The 18,236-nt window shown below is 46.1% G+C and overlaps 1 protein-coding gene across 3 annotated transcripts in view; it reads right to left on the reverse strand.

Moving 5' to 3' along the window:
* Positions 1 to 18,236, reverse strand: part of PBX4 (PBX homeobox 4) — a 47,219-nt gene that overhangs the window by 14,838 nt on the left and 14,145 nt on the right. For 2 of the 3 annotated variants that reach the window (XM_030305486.2, XM_030305469.1), the window contains exon 2: positions 9,777 to 9,850. In XM_030305486.2, coding sequence (XP_030161346.1) covers positions 9,777 to 9,825 — 49 coding nt within the window. In that variant the 5' untranslated portion in view covers positions 9,826 to 9,850. The remainder of the gene's footprint in view (positions 1 to 9,776; positions 9,851 to 18,236) is intronic. The other variant, XM_030305477.2, reaches the window with a different exon arrangement.

Here is an 18,236-nt window from a genome sequence, read left to right on the forward strand (position 1 = left end):
GGCACAGTTTGCCCCTCACACTACTCTTCCAAGGGCCCTTTTATATTCTTATTTCCTGGGGATAATGGCCCTGAGTCCTTCACTCTAAGTGAGGACACTTTCAAACACAGCCTGTTGGTGTTGAGACCTGCCTGCATTTACTTGTCAGGAGATGTATCCTAGGGCAGCTCATTTAAGCAGCACTCGAGATAAATCCTTGTTGTAAGTCCCTGAACTTTCTCAGTCTTATAGGACCTTATGGAGAATATCCCTTTAACAAACACTCATCTGAAATCATGACTGCCACGCACACTAGATAGTTACCAAATTGAGGAAGTACAATGTTATGCAAATTCCCACCGTTTCTAATGAATCTTTAATTAACATACATCACAACCAGGGCACCGGGTGGCTCAGTCGGTTGGGCATCTGACTTTGGCTCTGGTCATGATTTCACGGTCCGTGAGTTCGAGCCACGCGTCAGGCTCTGTGCTGACAGCTCAGAGCCTGGAGCCTGCTTCAGGTTCTGTGTCTCCCTCTCTCTCTGCCCCTCCCCTGCTCATGCTCTGTCTCTGTCTCAAAAATAAATAAACGTTAAAAAAATTTTTTTTAAATACATCGCAACCTAAGTGCTTAAACCTCAACCAAATATGCAAATTAATTTTCATTTCACTATATGCATTTATTAAAACTCTGCAGTTCTGTAATAAACTACTATATGAAGTAAAAATGATATGCAGCTTATTTAGGTTTGTCTTCATTGCATGTGGCAACAGGCAAAAGGAAAAGACAGCAAAATGCTGTAATATATAACGTGGCCAGGTAAAAGGTGTAGAAAATTGGTCCATGCTCTCCTATGATGACAAGGCTTTCAGAACATTTAACAGCAACAGCTAAAAAAACACTTACTGATGATTTCTGTCTACATTAAACAATTTCATCTTTTTATCATTTTATTATTTTTTTAAGTTTATTTATTTTGAGAAAGAGCGAGAAAGAGAGAAGGAACATGAGAGGGGGAGGGGCAGAGAGAGAGGGAGAAAGAGAATCCCAAGCCATCTCAGTACTGTGAGCACAGAACCCTATGCGAGGCTCGATGTCACAAACTATGAGATCATGATCTGAGCCAAAATCAAGAGTCGGATGCTCAACCGACTGAGCTACCAAGGCACCCCAATAATCTCATTTCCCATTCAAAGAAATGCTCCAACCCTAACTGAACAATGTGAGCCATTGGGAAAGGCCTAGAAAATTCCAAAGCTGGGCTACCGTCACTCAAGCTGTGACCTTTATTCTGCCGTGTCCTGTATAGGGAGGTGACCAGCCCGCACATCAACCAAGTCCTATCCAATTTTCCAGACTGGAATCAGGTTTTCAGACCAGCCAATGCCCTAATTACCCTAAAGGGAATTATCCCAGGAACTGATGTTAAGCAAGTTCTAAGTATTTATAAAGGAGTATTTTCTGTCAAAAAAGATTGGTCATTCTCATGCCATCACGTCTACTGATAGCTACTCTGAGCTAAGACCCTGACAGGACTGGGCTGCACTGTGGGCACGCCTGTGCTTTTAGGGGCTGGCGTTCCAAGTCGGGAACAGGAAACAAACCAGAAACAAAACCACAAGATCATTTTAGTCAATGGCCACGCCCTAAGAAAACACCTGAACAGGGTAAAAGATTCTGTAAGTAAGTGCTGTTTCACAAGAATCTGTGTCTTTACATAAGGTTTTAAAGCTCCTGGCTCATTCTTTATTGTAGGTGCACCAGCAATCAAAACGCTTTAGTTCCTGAGCTGGTTGTTTGTTTTTTTAAGATTTTTATTATTTTTAAATAATTTCCACACCCACTGTGGGGCTCAAACCTACAACCCCGAGATCAAGAGTTACATATTCCACTGACTGAGCCAAACAGGTGCCCCAAGCTGTTTTTATAACAGCTTTACAGAGATGGAATTCATGTGACATACGATCCACCCATAAAAAAAAAAAATTTTAATATTTATTTATTTTGAGAGAGAGAGAGAGAGAGAGAGAGAGCGAGCGCATGAGCAAGGGAGGGGCAGAGAGGGGAGGGAGACACAGAATCCTAAGCAGGCTCCAGGCGCTACACTGTCAGCACAGAGCCCAGCGCGGGACCTGTGAGATCATGACCTGAGCCGAAGTCGGATGCTTAACCAACTGCACCCACCCAATTATTTTTTTTTTAATGTTTATTTATTTTTGAGACAGAGAGAGACAGATCATGAACAGGGGAGGGTCAGAGAGAGAGGGAGACACAGAATCTGAAACAGGCTCCAGGCTCTGAGCCATCAGCACAGAGCCCGATGCGGGGCTCGAACTCACGACCGCGAGATCATGACCTGAGCCGAAGTCGGTCGCCCAACCGACTGAGCCACCCAGGCGCCCCTGCACCCACCCAATTAAAGTGAGCAATTTGGGGCGCCTGGGTGGCTCAGTCGGTTAAGCATCTGACTCTTGGTTTCAGCTCAGGTCATGACCTCACGGTTCGTGAGTTCGAGCCCCGCATTTGCGTTGACAGTGCAGATCCTGCTTGGGATTCTTTATCTCCTTTCTCTCAGCCCCTCCCCTGATCACTCTCTCTGTCTCTGTCTCTGTCTCTGTCTCTCAAAATAAATAAATAAACTTTAACAAAAATAAATAAATAAAGTGAACAAGTCTGGGACGCCCAGGTGGTTCCGTCAGTTAAGCATCTGACTCTTGATCTCAGTTCAGGTCTTGATCTCAGAGTTGTGAGTTCAAGCCCCGCATTGGATTCTCCACTGGGCATAAAGCCTACTTAAAAAAATAAAATAAGTGAATAATTTAGTGCTTTTCAGCACATTCATAAGGTTGTGTAGCCATCACCACTACCTAACATCTTCATCACTTCAAAAAGAAACTCTGCCCTGATTAGCAGTCATTGTCATTCCCTGCTCCCCTGCCCCTTAGCTCCTGGCAGCTGCTAATCTCTTTCTGCCTATTCTGGATATTTCATATACATGGAATCATACAATATATGGTCTTTGTGTCTGGCTTCTCTCACTGAGCATAAAGTTTCCAAGGTTCGTCCACATTGTCATCATGGACACTGTTTTTTTTTTTTTTTTTCATAACCCTTGATGTGTATATTTATATATTTGTATATACTAGTCACCTATCTGTCCAATAGAACTTTCCACTATTTTAGACTTATGCTGTCTAATGAGAGCCACCAGCCACATGTGGCTACTGAGCACTTGAAATGTGGCCAGTATGGCTGAGGAATGCCTTCTTTAATTATATTTAATTTGAATTAATTCAAACGTATATAGCTCCCTGCTGTAAGAGGCTGGTGCATGGGAAGGACCACAGCTCCGGTCTATAGCAGCACCCGAGAGACAGGCTGATTAGAATCAGAGGCCAGGGGCGCCTGGCTGGCTCAGTTGGTAGAACATGCAGTTGTGAGTTTAAGCCCCATGTTGGGCATAGAGCTTACTTTAAAAAAAATATCAGAGGTGGGGCGCCTGGCTGGCTCAGTGGGTGAAGCATCTGACTCTTGGTTTCGGCTCAGGTCTTGATCTCACGGTTCTTGAGTTCGAGCCCCACATCCAGCTCTGTGCTGACCGTGCAGAGCCTGCTTGGGATTCTCTCTCTCCCTCTCCCTCTGCCCTTCCCCTGCTTGCACTATCTCTGTCTCTCAAAATAAATAAATAAGCTTTAAAAATTCAAAAAAGAAATCAGAGGCTTGATTCACAAGTCACCCTGAAACTGGGGAACCAGAAAAGGACACTCCAAGTAACTCCCCAGCTCTAGGAGATCCACTCTTAGCACAGCTGTAAGGAAACGTACATGAGACTCAGCCTCGGGTACAGCCAATCAGAAAAGGGATTGGAGTTCCAGATGAAGTCACACTAGAGCGTAATTGATAATGGCCTAAAGAATAATTATTGTTGGGATAAACCCAACCATAAGGCTGGACCTACAGATCATGAATTTGCACAATTGCAACAGACCTGACTAGGTGATGAGGAAGGGGAACAAAGGTAAAAAAAACCTCCTGGGTTGGGGGCGCCTGGGCGGCTCAGTCGGTTGAGTATCCAACTTCGGCTCAGGTCATGATCTCACGGTTCGCGAGTTCATTTGTGAGTTCGAGCCCTGCGTTGGGCTTGCTGCTGTCAACGCAGAGCCTGCTTTGGATCCTCTGTCCCCATCTCTCTGCCCCTGCCCCACTTTCTCTCTCTCAAAAATAAATAAACATTAAAAAAAAAAAAAACAATAAACAAAATAAAACCTGCTGGGTTACTTGAGCCTGACAGCTCCTAGCCAGGCCAGTGAACAGTGGTCAGGAAATAACAGCGAGTTCCCTTATGTTATGTGTTATTTCCATTTACTGCTCTGAAAGGCAGCTGTGTGTGCTCTCGCAGCACAGAGAGGGTTCCTTGGCCCAAAGCAAGTCTGGCCGAGCCGGGTCTCTGGGACTTCTCATTCCTCAGCAGACAGTAAGAACTGACCAAGGTATAGACATGCGCTTGAGACCAGCACAGGGGACAGTGACAGCACTGAGAAGATAAACCAGGCCCCTCTGAGTGAACCGCCCAGCATTCCAGGTGGCTTTTCAGGGCACTTCCTATGCACACGGGGTCTAAGTTGCCCGCCCATCCGCCATCCAAGATCCAAATGCTTTTATAGAAGTTGGCACTCGAGTTCACTTGGAGGCAAAGCCTGACCCAACCAGGGTGTAAGAATGTTCCTGTCTGGTGCTAAATGTCACCTTTGGAATGCAGGCTCTGCCCCAGAAGTCATCAACACAACGGTGCCTAAAATCCAAACAACTCTGAATTCTGTAAAGCATCTAGCCCCAAGGGTTTCAGGAAAGGGACTGGGCTAGTATTTGGTCCTCTCAGCTGAATTCAAAATTCTCTAAATACGGTTTATTTTGTTCTCTTAGGACAGCTCCTCTCGACACCAAGAACAACAGCTGTCTCAAGGGAAGGATTCGGGAAGGAGGGCACACTCCTGGGGTGTTGCTGGTGTTCAGAGGCCTCTGCAGGGAGGGACACCCAGACACCCCTGACCTGGAAGATGTGCCAGCGTCCCTCCCACAGGCCAGAGGAGACAGTGGGAGGCAGTGAGGAAGTGAGGCGGTGCTTCCAGGAATGTCTGCCAACACAGGGTTTACACAGAGGATGGCTTTCTCTTCAGGATGATACGAAGTCAGGCCCCAGGCACTCAATCTTCCCGAACCTCATAAAATGAACGGGATGAAAAGGATTTCAGTTCATAGGTATCAGTCACCAGGAACAGTTCTCCATTCAACAAAAACTTAAGGACAGTCCTAGAACGCAGCGCATCCTAGGCCCCGCGCTCACTGGAGGAGACAGATGGCAAAGCCCCAGAGCCATCATGGACGCAGTGAGACCAGCGATGCACAGACGGCACTTGGAACTGGTGGGTGCAGGCTGTGAGGCACAGGACGGGTTCCCTTTCTGAGCCAGGACAGGGTGTGGAAGGGTGGCACACAGCCCGGCTGTGGGTTACTGGGGTGCGACCTGTTCTCTCCAGAGGTTCACTCTGATCATCCATAAAACAAGAGGAGAGTCAGCGTCTGCTCTGAGCTGCTAGAAGGTTCAGGAGATAATGCCAGGAAGCTCAGAGCTGACTGACTGCAACCCATACTCCATCAATGCCTACTGGGCTTTAAACGCTCTGCACAAGTGGCGCCTGGGTGGCTCAGTCAGTCAAGCGTCTGAGTCCCGCTCAGATCATGATCTCATGGTCCATGAGTTCGAGCCCCGTGTCAGCCTCTGTGCTGGCAGCTCAGGGCCTGGAGCCTGCTTCAGATTCTTTGTCTCCCTCTCTCTCTGACCCTCTCCTGCTCATGCTCTTTCTCCCTCTCTCTCAAGAATAAATAAACATTAAAAATATATTAATAAAAAATAAGTAAATAAACAAATGCTCTGCACAGTTTTTGTCTTTACCCTAAAGGCCTCTTGCAGACTTCAGCCAGAGGGGAATGTGAGGAATGTGGGTTAAACCAAGAAACAGTCATGCTCTGTCCCTGCAGGAGGAGTCCCAGAAGGCCTGGCTCTCAAGATCACCAATAACGTGGTGACCCACTGGTGCCAGTGTGCGGCATCAGGACACTGAACAGTTTTCTTTGGGCTAATACTGGGTCGTTCCCGTCACAAGGTTGGGAGAAGCTGAAGCAGAACTGAGATCTTGTTTACTTTCCTGCCACTCACATGTTGGACGCACAGTGATCCCATGGCTGCACTTCCTAATCATGAGAAGAGAGATTTGGCCACACTGAACTTGACAACTCAGCCAGACCATGTGGAGCCCGGCTCGTGGCAACTGCAGATAGCTTGCACTTTCCCAGGTTGAGCAGGGCTGCCCCATTCACGTGCAACCATGTGCCAAGATGCATTATGCACCCCAATGTTTGAGCCAGTTGGTGGAAAGGAAGCCTGATTTTCTGAAGAATGCCCAGATCTGATGTGTGTGGCTTACGCTCTGAGCCCCATGGCCTCCTTGGGACTCAGCCTAGGGTAAGTCAAAAGCCCCAAGCATGACCTCTGCAGACTGGAAGGATGGGACAGGTGATAGCATGGTTTAAAACGGACACCTCAGCTTGTCCTGGTGGCAGTAGGTATCAGTCCTGTCTTTTTCTCCTGAAACTGCAGAGTTTGAAGGTGACGGACAGCTGCCCTCATGTCCACACGTACAGAATCAGACGGAGCAAAAAAGATGTGCCCGGACTGCACACCTCCCAAGAACTGGTTTCCTGTTCAGTTCCAGCACCCCACAGACAGAATAAACATCATCAAGAACTAAAGCTTGCTGACATCACGGTTGATGGAATTACTTTTAAAAATTGTTTTTATGGTGGGGACTGAGGGGTGAAAAGGGGTCCATGTTTGGGAGGAGGATTGGGTATACATGGGGGGCAAGGAACAACTGATTGAATATGTAAAAGTACCGGGGCGCCTGGGTGGCTCGGTCGGTTAAGTCTCCGACTTCGGCTCAGGTCATGATCTCACAGTTCATGAGTTTAAGCCCCACGCTGGGCTTGCTGCTGTCAGCGCAGAGATCCTCTGCTTGGGATCCTCTGCTTGGTATCCTCTGTCCCCCTCTCTCTCCCCCTCCCCCACTTGTGCTGTCTCAAAAATAAGACCTAAAAAACAATAAGTAAAAGTACTCAGGATACCGGGAGCAGAAATCTAATTGTGAGGAAACATCAGATCAACCCAAATGGAGGGGTCTGCCTGTGATCTTCTAGATGGTCAAGGTCATGAAAGCCAAGGAAAAACAGGCTTGTTACAAATGGAAAAAGACCAAAGTGACATGCTATGTAACATGAGATCCTGGCCTGCATCCTTTTCTATAAAGGGCATTATTGGGACAACTGAAAAGCTTAAATAAGGTCTGAGGATTCTATGCTAGTGGCGTTATCAATGTCATTCCCTGACTCTAAGGGATGTCCTGGGGGGAAACAGGAGAATGTCTTATTCATTGGAAACACACTCAGGTAAGTGTGCAGGGGTCACAGGGCATCATGGCAGCCACTTATTCCGCAACAGTGCAGAAAGAAAATATATTTGCACTGTTCTTGGAACATTTCTGTAAATCTGTGATTATTTCAAAATAAAAAGTTAAACACACACAAGCAACCTATGAGAACAAATGGAGGCCACTCAAAGTACAAGGGCTTTGTAAGCCAAGCAGAATAATAGCTTCTGGGTTACAAAGTGCACTCAAAGGTAAAGGAATCAGGGATGAAACATAGCACAGGCTGGCTTTTATGAAAAAGGAAAGTGGTGGTAAAGACCATTGACTATTACCTGGGTTGGTAGCAATACCATGAAGATCCATCATGAAATATTTCTTTGTTTTGTTTTGTTTAATTAAAAAAATTTTAATGTCCATTTACTTTTGAAGGAGAGACAGACAGAGTATGGGCCTGTAAGGGGCAGAGAGAGAGGGAAACACAGAACCCGAAGCAGGCTCCAGGCTCCGAGCTGTCAGCACAGAGCCTGACGCAGGGCTCAAACCCATGAAATGTGAGATCATGAAGGAAGTCAGACGCTTAACCGACTGAGCCACCCAGGCATCCCTATTCAAAATTTTTTTTTTAATGTTTATTCATTTTTGAGAGACAGAGAGATAGAGCACAGTAGGGTGGGTCAGAGTGAGAGGGACACACAGAATCTGAAGCAAGGTCCAGGCTCTGAGCTGTCAGCACAAAGCCTGATGCGAGGCTCGAACTCACAAACCGTGAGATCATTACCTGAGCTGAAGTTGGACGCTTAACCAACCAAGCCACCCAGGTGCCCCTAATTTTTTTTAATGTTTAATTATATTAGAGAGAGACAGAGACAGAGAAAGAGCATGAGCAGGGGAGGGGCAGAGAGAGAGGGAGACACAGAATCCGAGGCAGGTTCCAGGCTCTGAGCTGTCAGCACAGAACCTGATGCAGGGCTTGAACTCATGAACCGCGAGATCATGACCTGAGCTGAAGTCGGATGCCTAACCGATTGAACCACCCAGGTGCCCCATGAAGTATTTCTTTGAACTAACAGGGTTCCCCACCAATGTCAGTCCCACCAAATGACTGAGCAGTTCTCAACCAGAGTGTGAAGGTTGTAGATGATAAAGACTGAGGAACCATCACAGATCAAAGGAGACTAAGGAGACAGGATGACTAAATGTAATGTGGGAGGGTGGACCAGAGAAAAGGCATCAGGGCAAAGACTGGGGAAATCCGAATACAGTCTGTTGGTCAGTGCAAGAACACTGTACCAAGGTTAATGTCCTGGTTTTGATCACTGTGCTACGGTCCTCAAGGTGTTGACGTTAGAGGAGGCTGGGAGAAGGGTATAGGAGAACTCTCTTGCCATTTTTCAACTTTTCCGCAAATCTAAAATTAATTCAAAATAAAATGTTTCTTTTTTTTTCACAAAAGGATTGGCAGTGGCAGAAGACTTCCATGGGGATTACTTTGAATACTTAAAACAACTAAAATCAGGGGCGCCTGGGTGGCTCAGGCAGTTGGGCAGCTGGCTTCAGCTCAGGTCATGGTCTCACAGTCTGTGAGTTCAAGCCCCGCGTTGGCTCTGGGCTGACAGCTCAGAGCCTGGAGCCTGCGTCCAACTCTGTGTCTCCCTCTCTCTCTGTCCCTCCCCTGCTTGCTCTCTGTCTCTGTCTCTCTCTTAAAAAATAATAAACATTAAAAAACAAAAACAAATAATCTCATTAGTACTCTACTTTTCTAAATCTATCATCTTTTCTTTAAAAAACTTCTTTTATTTTGAAAGAGTGAGTAGGGGAGGGGCAGATAGAACGGGAGACGGAGGATCCCAAGCAGGCTCTGCACCGTCAGCACAGAGCCTGACCAAGGGCTCAAACCCACAAACTGTGAGATCGTGGCCTGAGCTGAAATCAAGAGTTGGGTGTTTAACAGACTGAGCCACCCAGGTGCCCCTCATCTTTTCCTTTTCCAAAACAATGGAATGCCACAGTGCCTCTTAGGTCTTCCTTAAGAACAATGCAGCTGCTTGTTACTCATTGGCAACAGTATTTCTCCAGTTACAAACTGCAAAATTAATCCATGCGATACACAGATACATCAGAAAGCAGGGCACTGACGAGACAGAAAGGACGCATCTGGACCGTCTACTGCCAGAGAGAGACGTGACAGGCAAGACGGCCCACGACATGCGTCAGGCCGAGTCAGGACCAGATCAGAGGGTGTATGATTGTCATGGTCCTGGATCCACAAAAAAAAAAAAAAAAAAAAAAAAAGTCTTCTCAATGGCCTACCTGTCTTTTCCTTGATCTCACAGAGCACACTGAAGAGAGCAGGCTTCATCCGATGGCAATTCAGGGCATGCTTTCTGAAAGGGAAACAACAGAAGAGAGTGTGAGAGAGAGAAGAGTCATCCTGTTCAGGAAAGTAAAGATTTTTCATATTGACCCTGCCGGTTCTGTTGAAAATTGCTCTTACGAAGTGACAGTACAAAAGCATTTCCTATGACTTTCATTTTGTAAAATTCAAATGGAGCAATACACAAATATTCAAAACATTTCCTTTATATGTGTTTTTTTTTAATGTTTATTTATTTTTGAGAGAGAGAGCACAAGTGAGGAAGGGACAGAGACAGAGGGGACAGAGGACCTGAAGCAGGCTCTGTGCTGGCAGCAGTGAGCCTGACGTGGGGCTTGAACTCAAACTCAAGATTGTGACCTGAGCCGAAGTCGGACACTCAACTGCCTGAGCCACTCAGGTGCCCCTCCATGAAAAATTTTAAACAATGCAAATTTAAATAATGCAAATAACTTGTCAAGGACTACGAACTTTGGGGGCACATGGGTGGCTCGGTAGGTTAAGCATCCGACTCTTGATTTCGGCTCAGGTCATGATCTCACTGTTATGGGATCGAGCCCCATGTCAGGCTCAGTGTGGTGCACAGAGCCTGCTTGGGATTCTCTGTCTCTCCCTATCTCTCTGCCCCTCTCCCCTGCTGTGCTCTCTCTCTCTCAAAATAAACATAAAAAAAAAAAACCAACAACCCTACGAACTTTCAAGATCCAGTGATTTCAAAGCTGTGTTCACACTATTGCCCTGTCCTGGCACTTTGATGCATAAGCAGAAACGCCAGCCATCCTACCCCAACGTCCTGAGATGTTAACTTAGTAGGTGTTTACTGAGCAGCCTCTATGTGCCATACACCATTCCAGTGTCACAGACACAGACAGATGAGGTTCCTACCCGCGTGGCAGTTAAGAGGGAGGGAGTGAGAGACACCAAACGCACACACAAACAAGATAACCACGAGCCACAGCAGGTGCATTGTGGCAACAGACTAGAGTGATGGGTAGAAGGCTTACTGGAGTTTGAATGTCTCTGATGTGACCTCATTGCTGAGATCAGAATGACAAGAAGTCAGGCAGGAAACGAGAGGCTGAAGAGAGTAATAATTTAGATTAAGGAACCAGCCAGTGCAAAGGCTAAGTGAGAACACGCTTGGCTTTTTAAGAGACCAGGATGCTGTGGAGTAAAGGGTGAGGGAGAGAGCCGGGAGGTGAAGTTAGGCAAGGGGGAGTCACCTACAAGAGCCTTGTCAGTCAGGGGAACAACTCTGGCTTTTGTTCCTGGTGATGGGAATGGTGGTTGGCAGAAGAATGACTCCCAAAGATGTCCATGTGCTAATCCTCAGAATATGTTACACTGGAAAAAGAACTCTGTGGCTGTGATTAAGGTTAAGGACCTTGAGATGGGGAGATTAGCCTGGGTTACCCAGATGGGCCCAATCTAATCATACAAGTCCTTAAAAGTGGACAACCTCTTCTAGCTGTGTTCAGAGAGAGATACAGTGACACGGAGTCAGAGACACTATGCTGTTGGCTCCAAAGACAGAGGAAGAAAACTGCAAGCCAAGAAATGCAGGTGGCTTCAACAAGCTGGAAAAGGCAAGGAAATGGACTCTTCCCCTGTGGCCTCCAGAAGGAAGGCGGCCCGACTTCAGCTCAGGTCATGATCTCACAGCTTGTGAGTGCAAGCCCCGCATCGGGCTCTGTGCTGACAGCTCAGAGCCTGAAGCTTGCTTCGGATTCTTTGTCTTACCTCTCTCTCTCTCTCTCTCTCTCTCCCCTTTCAAAAATAAACATTAAAAAAAAAGTTTTGGGGGGGCGCCTGGGTGGCTTGGTCGGTTAAGCGTCCGACTTCGGCTCAGGTCATGATCTCACGGCCCGTGAGTTCGAGCCCCGCGTTGGGCTCTGTGCTGACAGCTCAGAGCCTGGAGCCTGTTTCAGATTCTGTGTCTTCCTCTCTCTCTGCCCCTCCCCTGTTCATGCTCTGTCTCTCTCTGTCTCAAAAATAAATAAACGTTAAAAAAAAATTAAAAAAAAATAAATTAAAAAAAAAAAAAGTTTTGGGGTGCCTGAGTGGCTCAGTCAGTTAGGCGTCCGACTTCAGCTCAGGTCATGATCTCACTGTTCGTGAGTTTGAGCCCCGTGTCAGGCTCTGTGCTGACAGCTCGGAGCCTGGAGCCTGCTTCAGATTCTGTGTCTCCTCCTCGTTCTGCCCCTCCCCGGCTCACACTCAGTCTCTGTCTCTCTCAAAAACAAACAAACATTTAAAAAAATAAATACAATTCAGTGGCTTTTTGGAAATTCACAATGTTTAATCATCACCACTGTCTATTTCCACAACACTGTCACCACCCCCCTGAAGAAATCCTGTTCCCATTAGCAGTCATTCCCCATTCTCCTCTCCTCCCACCCAGCAACCACCAATCTTTTGGTCTCTATAGGTATGTCTCTGGACAAATGTCTCCTGGACATTTCATATAAATGGAATCACAGAGTATGGGACCTTATCTGCCTTTCCCATAGCATGTTTTCATGGTTCTTCCAAGTTTTTGTGTATCACTGCTTCATCCCTTTTTAAGGCCAAATAATATTCCATTGTATGAATAACTTTTGTTTGTCCATTTATCGATTGATGCACTCTTGGGTTGTTTCCACTTTTGGCTATTATGAATAATTCTGCTATGAACATTCACGCATAAGTTTTTATGTGAGCGTGTGTCTAGGAAGAACATTCACGCATAAGTTTTTATGTGAGCGTGTGTCTAGGGAGAATTGCCGAGTCATATGATAACTGTTTAACCTTTTGAAGAAATGCCAAACTTTTTTTTTTAATGTTTATTTATTTATTTTTGAGAGAGAGAGAGCAGGGGAGGGGCAGAGAGAAGGGGAGAAAGAGAATCTCAAGCAGACTCTATGCTGTCAAGTGCAGGGCCTGATGCAGGGCTCAATCACGAACCATGAGCCAAAATCAAGAGTTGGACAGTTAGGGGTGCCTGGGTGGCTCAGGCGGTTAAGCATCTGACTTCAGCTCAGGTCATGATCTCACAGTTCAAGGCCCATGTCAGGCTCCTGTTGTCAGCACAGAGCCCACTTTGGATCCTCTGTCCCCCTTTCTCTCTGCTCCCCCCACTCTCGCGTATTCTCTCTCAAAAATAAACAAACGTTAAAAAAAAAAAAAAAAAAAGAGCCGGACACTTAACCGACAGATCTACTCAGGCGCCACAAGGAAATGCCAAAATTTTATATAGTGGCTGCACCATTTTCCATTCTCATCAGCAATTAAGATTCTAATTTCTCCGCAACCTCACCCAAACTCCCATTATTGTCTTTTTTACTATAGCCACACCAGTGGGCGTGAGGCAGTATCTCATTATGGTTTTGATTTATATTTCTCTAAAGACTAATGACATCGAACATCTTTTCAGGTGTTCATCGGCCATTCTTTTTTGGGGAAATGTCTATTCGAATTCTTTGCTCATTCTTTAATTGGGTGATGTCTTTTTTATTGTTGAGTTGTAAGAGTTCTTTATATTTTCTGGATACTAGACTCTTAATATATGATTTGCAAGTTTTTTCTCCCATTCTGTGAGTTGTGTTTTTACTTTCTTTTTTTTTTTTTTTTTTTTTTTAAATTTTTTTTTTTCAACATTTATTTATTTTTGGGACAGAGAGAGACAGAGCATGAACGGGGGAGGGTCAGAGAGAGAGGGAGACACAGAATCGGAAACAGGCTCCAGGCTCTGAGCCATCAGCCCAGAGCCCGACGCGGGGCTCGAACTCACGGACCGCGAGATCGTGACCTGGCTGAAGTCGAACGCTTAACCGACTGCGCCACCCAGGCGCCCGTGTTTTTACTTTCTTGATAGTGTCGTTTGAAGCACAAAAGTTTTTCATTTAGTGAAATCCAACTTATCTATTCTTTTGTTGCTTGTGCTTTAGGCATATCTAAAAAACCGTTACTTAATTCAAGGTTATGAAGATTTATGCCTATGTTTTCTTCTAAGAGTTTTACAGGGTTAGCTCTTACACTTAGGTATTTGATCCATTTCATTTTTTTTTTTTAACGTTTTATTTATTTTTGAGACAGAGACAGAGCACGAACGGGGGAGGGGCAGAGAGAGAGGGAGACACAGAATTGGAAGCAGGCTCCAGGCTCTGAGCCATCAGCCCAGAGCCTGACGCGGGGCTCGAACTCACGGACCGCGAGATCGTGACCTGAGCTGAAGTCGGCCGCTTAACCGACTGAGCCACCCAGGCGCCCCGATCCATTTCATTTTTGTATACGGTGTTAGGTAAGGGTTCAAATGCATTCCTATTTTTTGTTTGTTTGTTTACTTTTGGGAGAGAGAGAGGAGCTGAGAGAGAGGGAGATAGAGAATCTGAAGCAGACTTGGAGCTGTCAGAGCAGACCCCAGTAGGGGGCTCAAACCCACAAACCATGAAATCATGGCCCGATCCGAAGTCAGATGCTTATGACTGACCCCATCAAATTAATTCTTTTCCATGTGTAGATCCACTTTTCCAGACCATTTGTTGAAGACACCATTCCTTCCCCACTCAACGGTCTTAGCACCCTTGTAGAAAATCAATTGGCCATATATTTATATGGGTTTATTTCTGCATTTTCAACTCTATTCCATCAATCTATTGCCTATCTTCAAGTGAACTGCATTTTTAAAAGATCACCGCGGCTGCTCTGAGACCAGAACGGAAGGCAAGGGGTGGAATGCTAGTCTGAAGGCTACTACAGCTGGAATAGTCCAGAAATACTGCTGGCTTAGTTTAGTTATGGTACTAGACATAAAATGCAGATAGATCTTGGGCTGCCTGGCTGGCTCAGTCAGTGAAGCATGCAACTCGATCTCGGCGTCCTGAGTTTGAGTCCCATGTTGGGCATGGAGACTACTTAAAAAAAAATAGGCAGGTCTCTGACTACAGCAATGAAATCAACAGGACCTCCTGATAAACTGGTGTGGGATTAGGGGAAAGAGGAGATTCAAGGATAACTAGTACTAGCTTTTGCATGAAAGGAGACACCATTAACTGCCACAGGGGAGACTGGAAGGCAGCAGGTTTAGGGAAGAAGGGTCTGGAAAGCAGAGCTGTGCATTGATCGGGTTACACTTGAGATTGCTAGGAGCTACCCAAGAGGAGGTATCAGATAGGCAGCCAGGCACATGGACATGGCCTCAAGGTTGGAGATAAGCAATATAAAGATGGGGAGTCCTGGGCATAGAGGTGGCACCTTAAGCCACAAGATTTGAGGAAAGCATCATAAGGGGTAGAGAGAAAGGAGTCCATGCCCCAGACCCAGGGCCGTGGACTTCTAGAAGTCAAGCAGAGAAAAGCCTGCAGAAAAGACGGGGACCGAATTGCCAGTGAGGAGGAACCAAGAAAAACAGTTTCCAGGAGAAAAGAGCAATCTGTGAGAAATACTTCTTAGAGGCAAAGCAATAGAAGAATCCAGAAGAGACCTTGGATTTAGCCACAAGGAGGTCATCGATGACTCAGCAGAGGGAGAAGGTTGGGAGAGAATGGGTGGAGAAGAGGAAGTAGAAGCAGCAACCTCAAATAAAAGAGAGTAAAGAAATGCAGGAGGTGTTTAAAGAAAAGGTGTGCAGTATGTTTTGTTTTTCTTCTGTATTTTATGATGCTTTGACATCCTGGGGCCGGGAGAAACTGTCCCTCCCAGCACTAGCTAATTCCAGATATACCAAACAGCTTGCCTGAGAGCACGCCTTTCCTGCAAATCCAAATCCTAAGCCCATATGCGTAACCACCTTCTTTATCTACCTCTCAGCACCGGCCAACACTCCTCCTGCCCTAAATTTCCAGATGGCCAGCTAACAATTAGCGACCGCTGTTATCGCCCAGAGCCTGCCATAAGTATTTACACTGCCCAATCTTAAACTTGCTCAAACTCACCTGCCCTGGTTTGCCCATTCCTTCCCTTGGAAATCACACTAAAGATTCTGAGCCATGCTTTCCCTGCACTCCTTCTTTCTCCTGACGGACTTGGGTGCTTCCCAGTATGGCCCTGCCTCCTCCCCTGGGGAACTGTAAGTAATAAACTTCTTTCAAAGTTGTCTCTATGTCTGTCATCTTACCTTGACTAATTAAAACAAATCTCTGGGGCGCCTGGGTGGCTCAGTCGGTTGAGCGTCCCACTTGGGCTCAGGTCGTGATCTCACGGTCTGTGAGTTCAAGCCCCGCGTCGGGCTCTGTGCTGACAGCTCGGAGCCTGAAGCCTGCTTTGGCTTCTGTGTCTCCCTCTCTCTCTCTCTGCCCCTCCCCTGCTCATCCTCCGTCTCTCTCTGTCTCATAAATGGATAAAACATTAAAAACAATAATAAAAAAATAAAACAAATCCCAGCTACAAATCAAGATGCGGGGGATAGTCAAGGGACGTTTTTGGTGGTTGTTCTTTGTTGTTAAAGACAGGAGACACTTGCACATGCTTAGACACCAAACAGCCAGTCTAGAGGGAGAATGTGATAACACAAGAGAGTGAGCACAATTGTAATTGTAATGGTGTGTCCGTGTGTCAAAACTTCTGCGAACTCTGAGGAAGTACCGTGCCATCTAGTTTAACATTTGCTGTTATTGTGACTTTAAATCTCGTAATGCTATCATCTAAGTACCCGTTATTGAAAGACACTGCCAAGGCTGGATAGTGTACCTGAAAATTGGTAACTTCATGACTGAAGTCAAATATGACGAACGCTACGAGGAAGGCCAGACATCTGCCACAGCTCCCTACATCGTCAGTCTATAGGAGCCTCCTTGTTTCTAGGTGCCTTCCAAATTCACCACGCACCCCCCCCTCCCCGTGGGATGCCTTTCAAAAGGCTAGAGTTGGGGCGCAGGAATCAGGTCCCCGTCTCTGAACCTCAAATATGAAAATGTTTGTGGGGGTTGAGATTTGATCTTCTGCAAATCTAAACCTAAATATTAATCTCTCTTATGCAGTGCACGGTAACTGATCACACAGGATATTCAGCCTGGAATGTTTTCCTTCTATGGAAGCAGTAGTACCATTAATGAAATGGATTCCAGCTAGAGCTTGTTATCTTCTGTAAATGTAATTCTAAAAATGCAAGGAAAGAAAATGAAGTCAGCCATTCTGCTTCCTAAAGGGAACTTCAGGAATGTTTATCCCCAGCTCAGTTTTCTGCTTAATAAAACATCGTATTGCAGATACAGGTATAAAGTAACTTAAAAAAAAATTTTTTTAATGTTTATTTTTGAGGGGGCGGGGCAGGGGCAGAGAAAGAGACACACAGAATCTGAAGCAGGCTCCAGGCTCTGAGGCGTACCCCCAACGTGGGGCTTGAACTCATGAACCACAAGATCATGACCTGAGCCAAAGTCAGACGGTTTTTGTGGTTTATTATGAAAAGTAAACAAATGTCTAAGCTTTGGGCATGATCTTGGCCTAGAGGTGATCAAGCAGCTGACAGCAAACCATCAATGACGATGTAAATAAAGTGGGGACAGTCCAGCACATTCGCAGCATTACCAAAGGGGATGAACTTATGTGATGGACATTCTGAAGGTGACTCCCAATGAGTATAATCCTCTTTCCTTGTTCGGGCAGAACCTGTGACTTGCAAAGTGGCAAAGATGATGAGACAGTCTTTCCCATGCTTATATTACATTATCTACAGCTCCATCTAAGCGGACTAGACAGCATCACCTGTGGGCCCTGAAGCCAGCTGCCATGTGGTGAGAGCTGGTGGCAGAACTACAGGTAGCCCCGGCTGTCAGCTAGCAAGAGAACAGGAACCTCAGTCCCATCACTGCAAGGAACTGAATTCTGCCAACAATCCCACAAGATGGAAGAGAACCCTAAGCTCCAGATAGGACCGCAGCCCAGCCAGCATCTTGACTATAGCCTTGGGAGACCCTGAGCAGAGGTCCCAGCTCAGCCGTGCCCAGATTCCTGACCCATGGAAACTGAGATCACAAATGTTATGTTGTTTCAAACCGCTAGGCTTACTTTTAAAAAATTCTTTAAAAAAAAGAGGGGAGGCACCTGGGTGGCTCAGTTGGTTAAGCATCTGACTTCAGCTCAGGTCATGATCTCACGGTTCGTGAGTTCAAGCCTCGCATTGGGGTCTGTGCTGACAGCACAGAGCCTGCTTGAGACTCTCTATCTCCCTCTCTCTCTCTCTCTCTGCTCCTCCCTGACTCACTTGCCTTCTCTCTCTCAAAATAAATAAATAAACTTCAAAAATTCTTTAAAAAATACCACCAGGGGGGCGCCTGGGTGGCTCAGTCAGTTAAGCATCTGACTTCGACTCAGGTCATGATCTCATGGTTTGTGGGATCAAACCCTGCATCAGGCTCTGTGCTGACAGCCTGGACCCTGCTTCAGATTCTGTGCCTCACTCTCTCTCTGCCCTTCCC

This window comes from Lynx canadensis, chromosome A2, assembly GCF_007474595.2.
Source record: "Lynx canadensis isolate LIC74 chromosome A2, mLynCan4.pri.v2, whole genome shotgun sequence".
Classification (NCBI taxonomy): Eukaryota; Metazoa; Chordata; class Mammalia; order Carnivora; family Felidae; genus Lynx; species Lynx canadensis.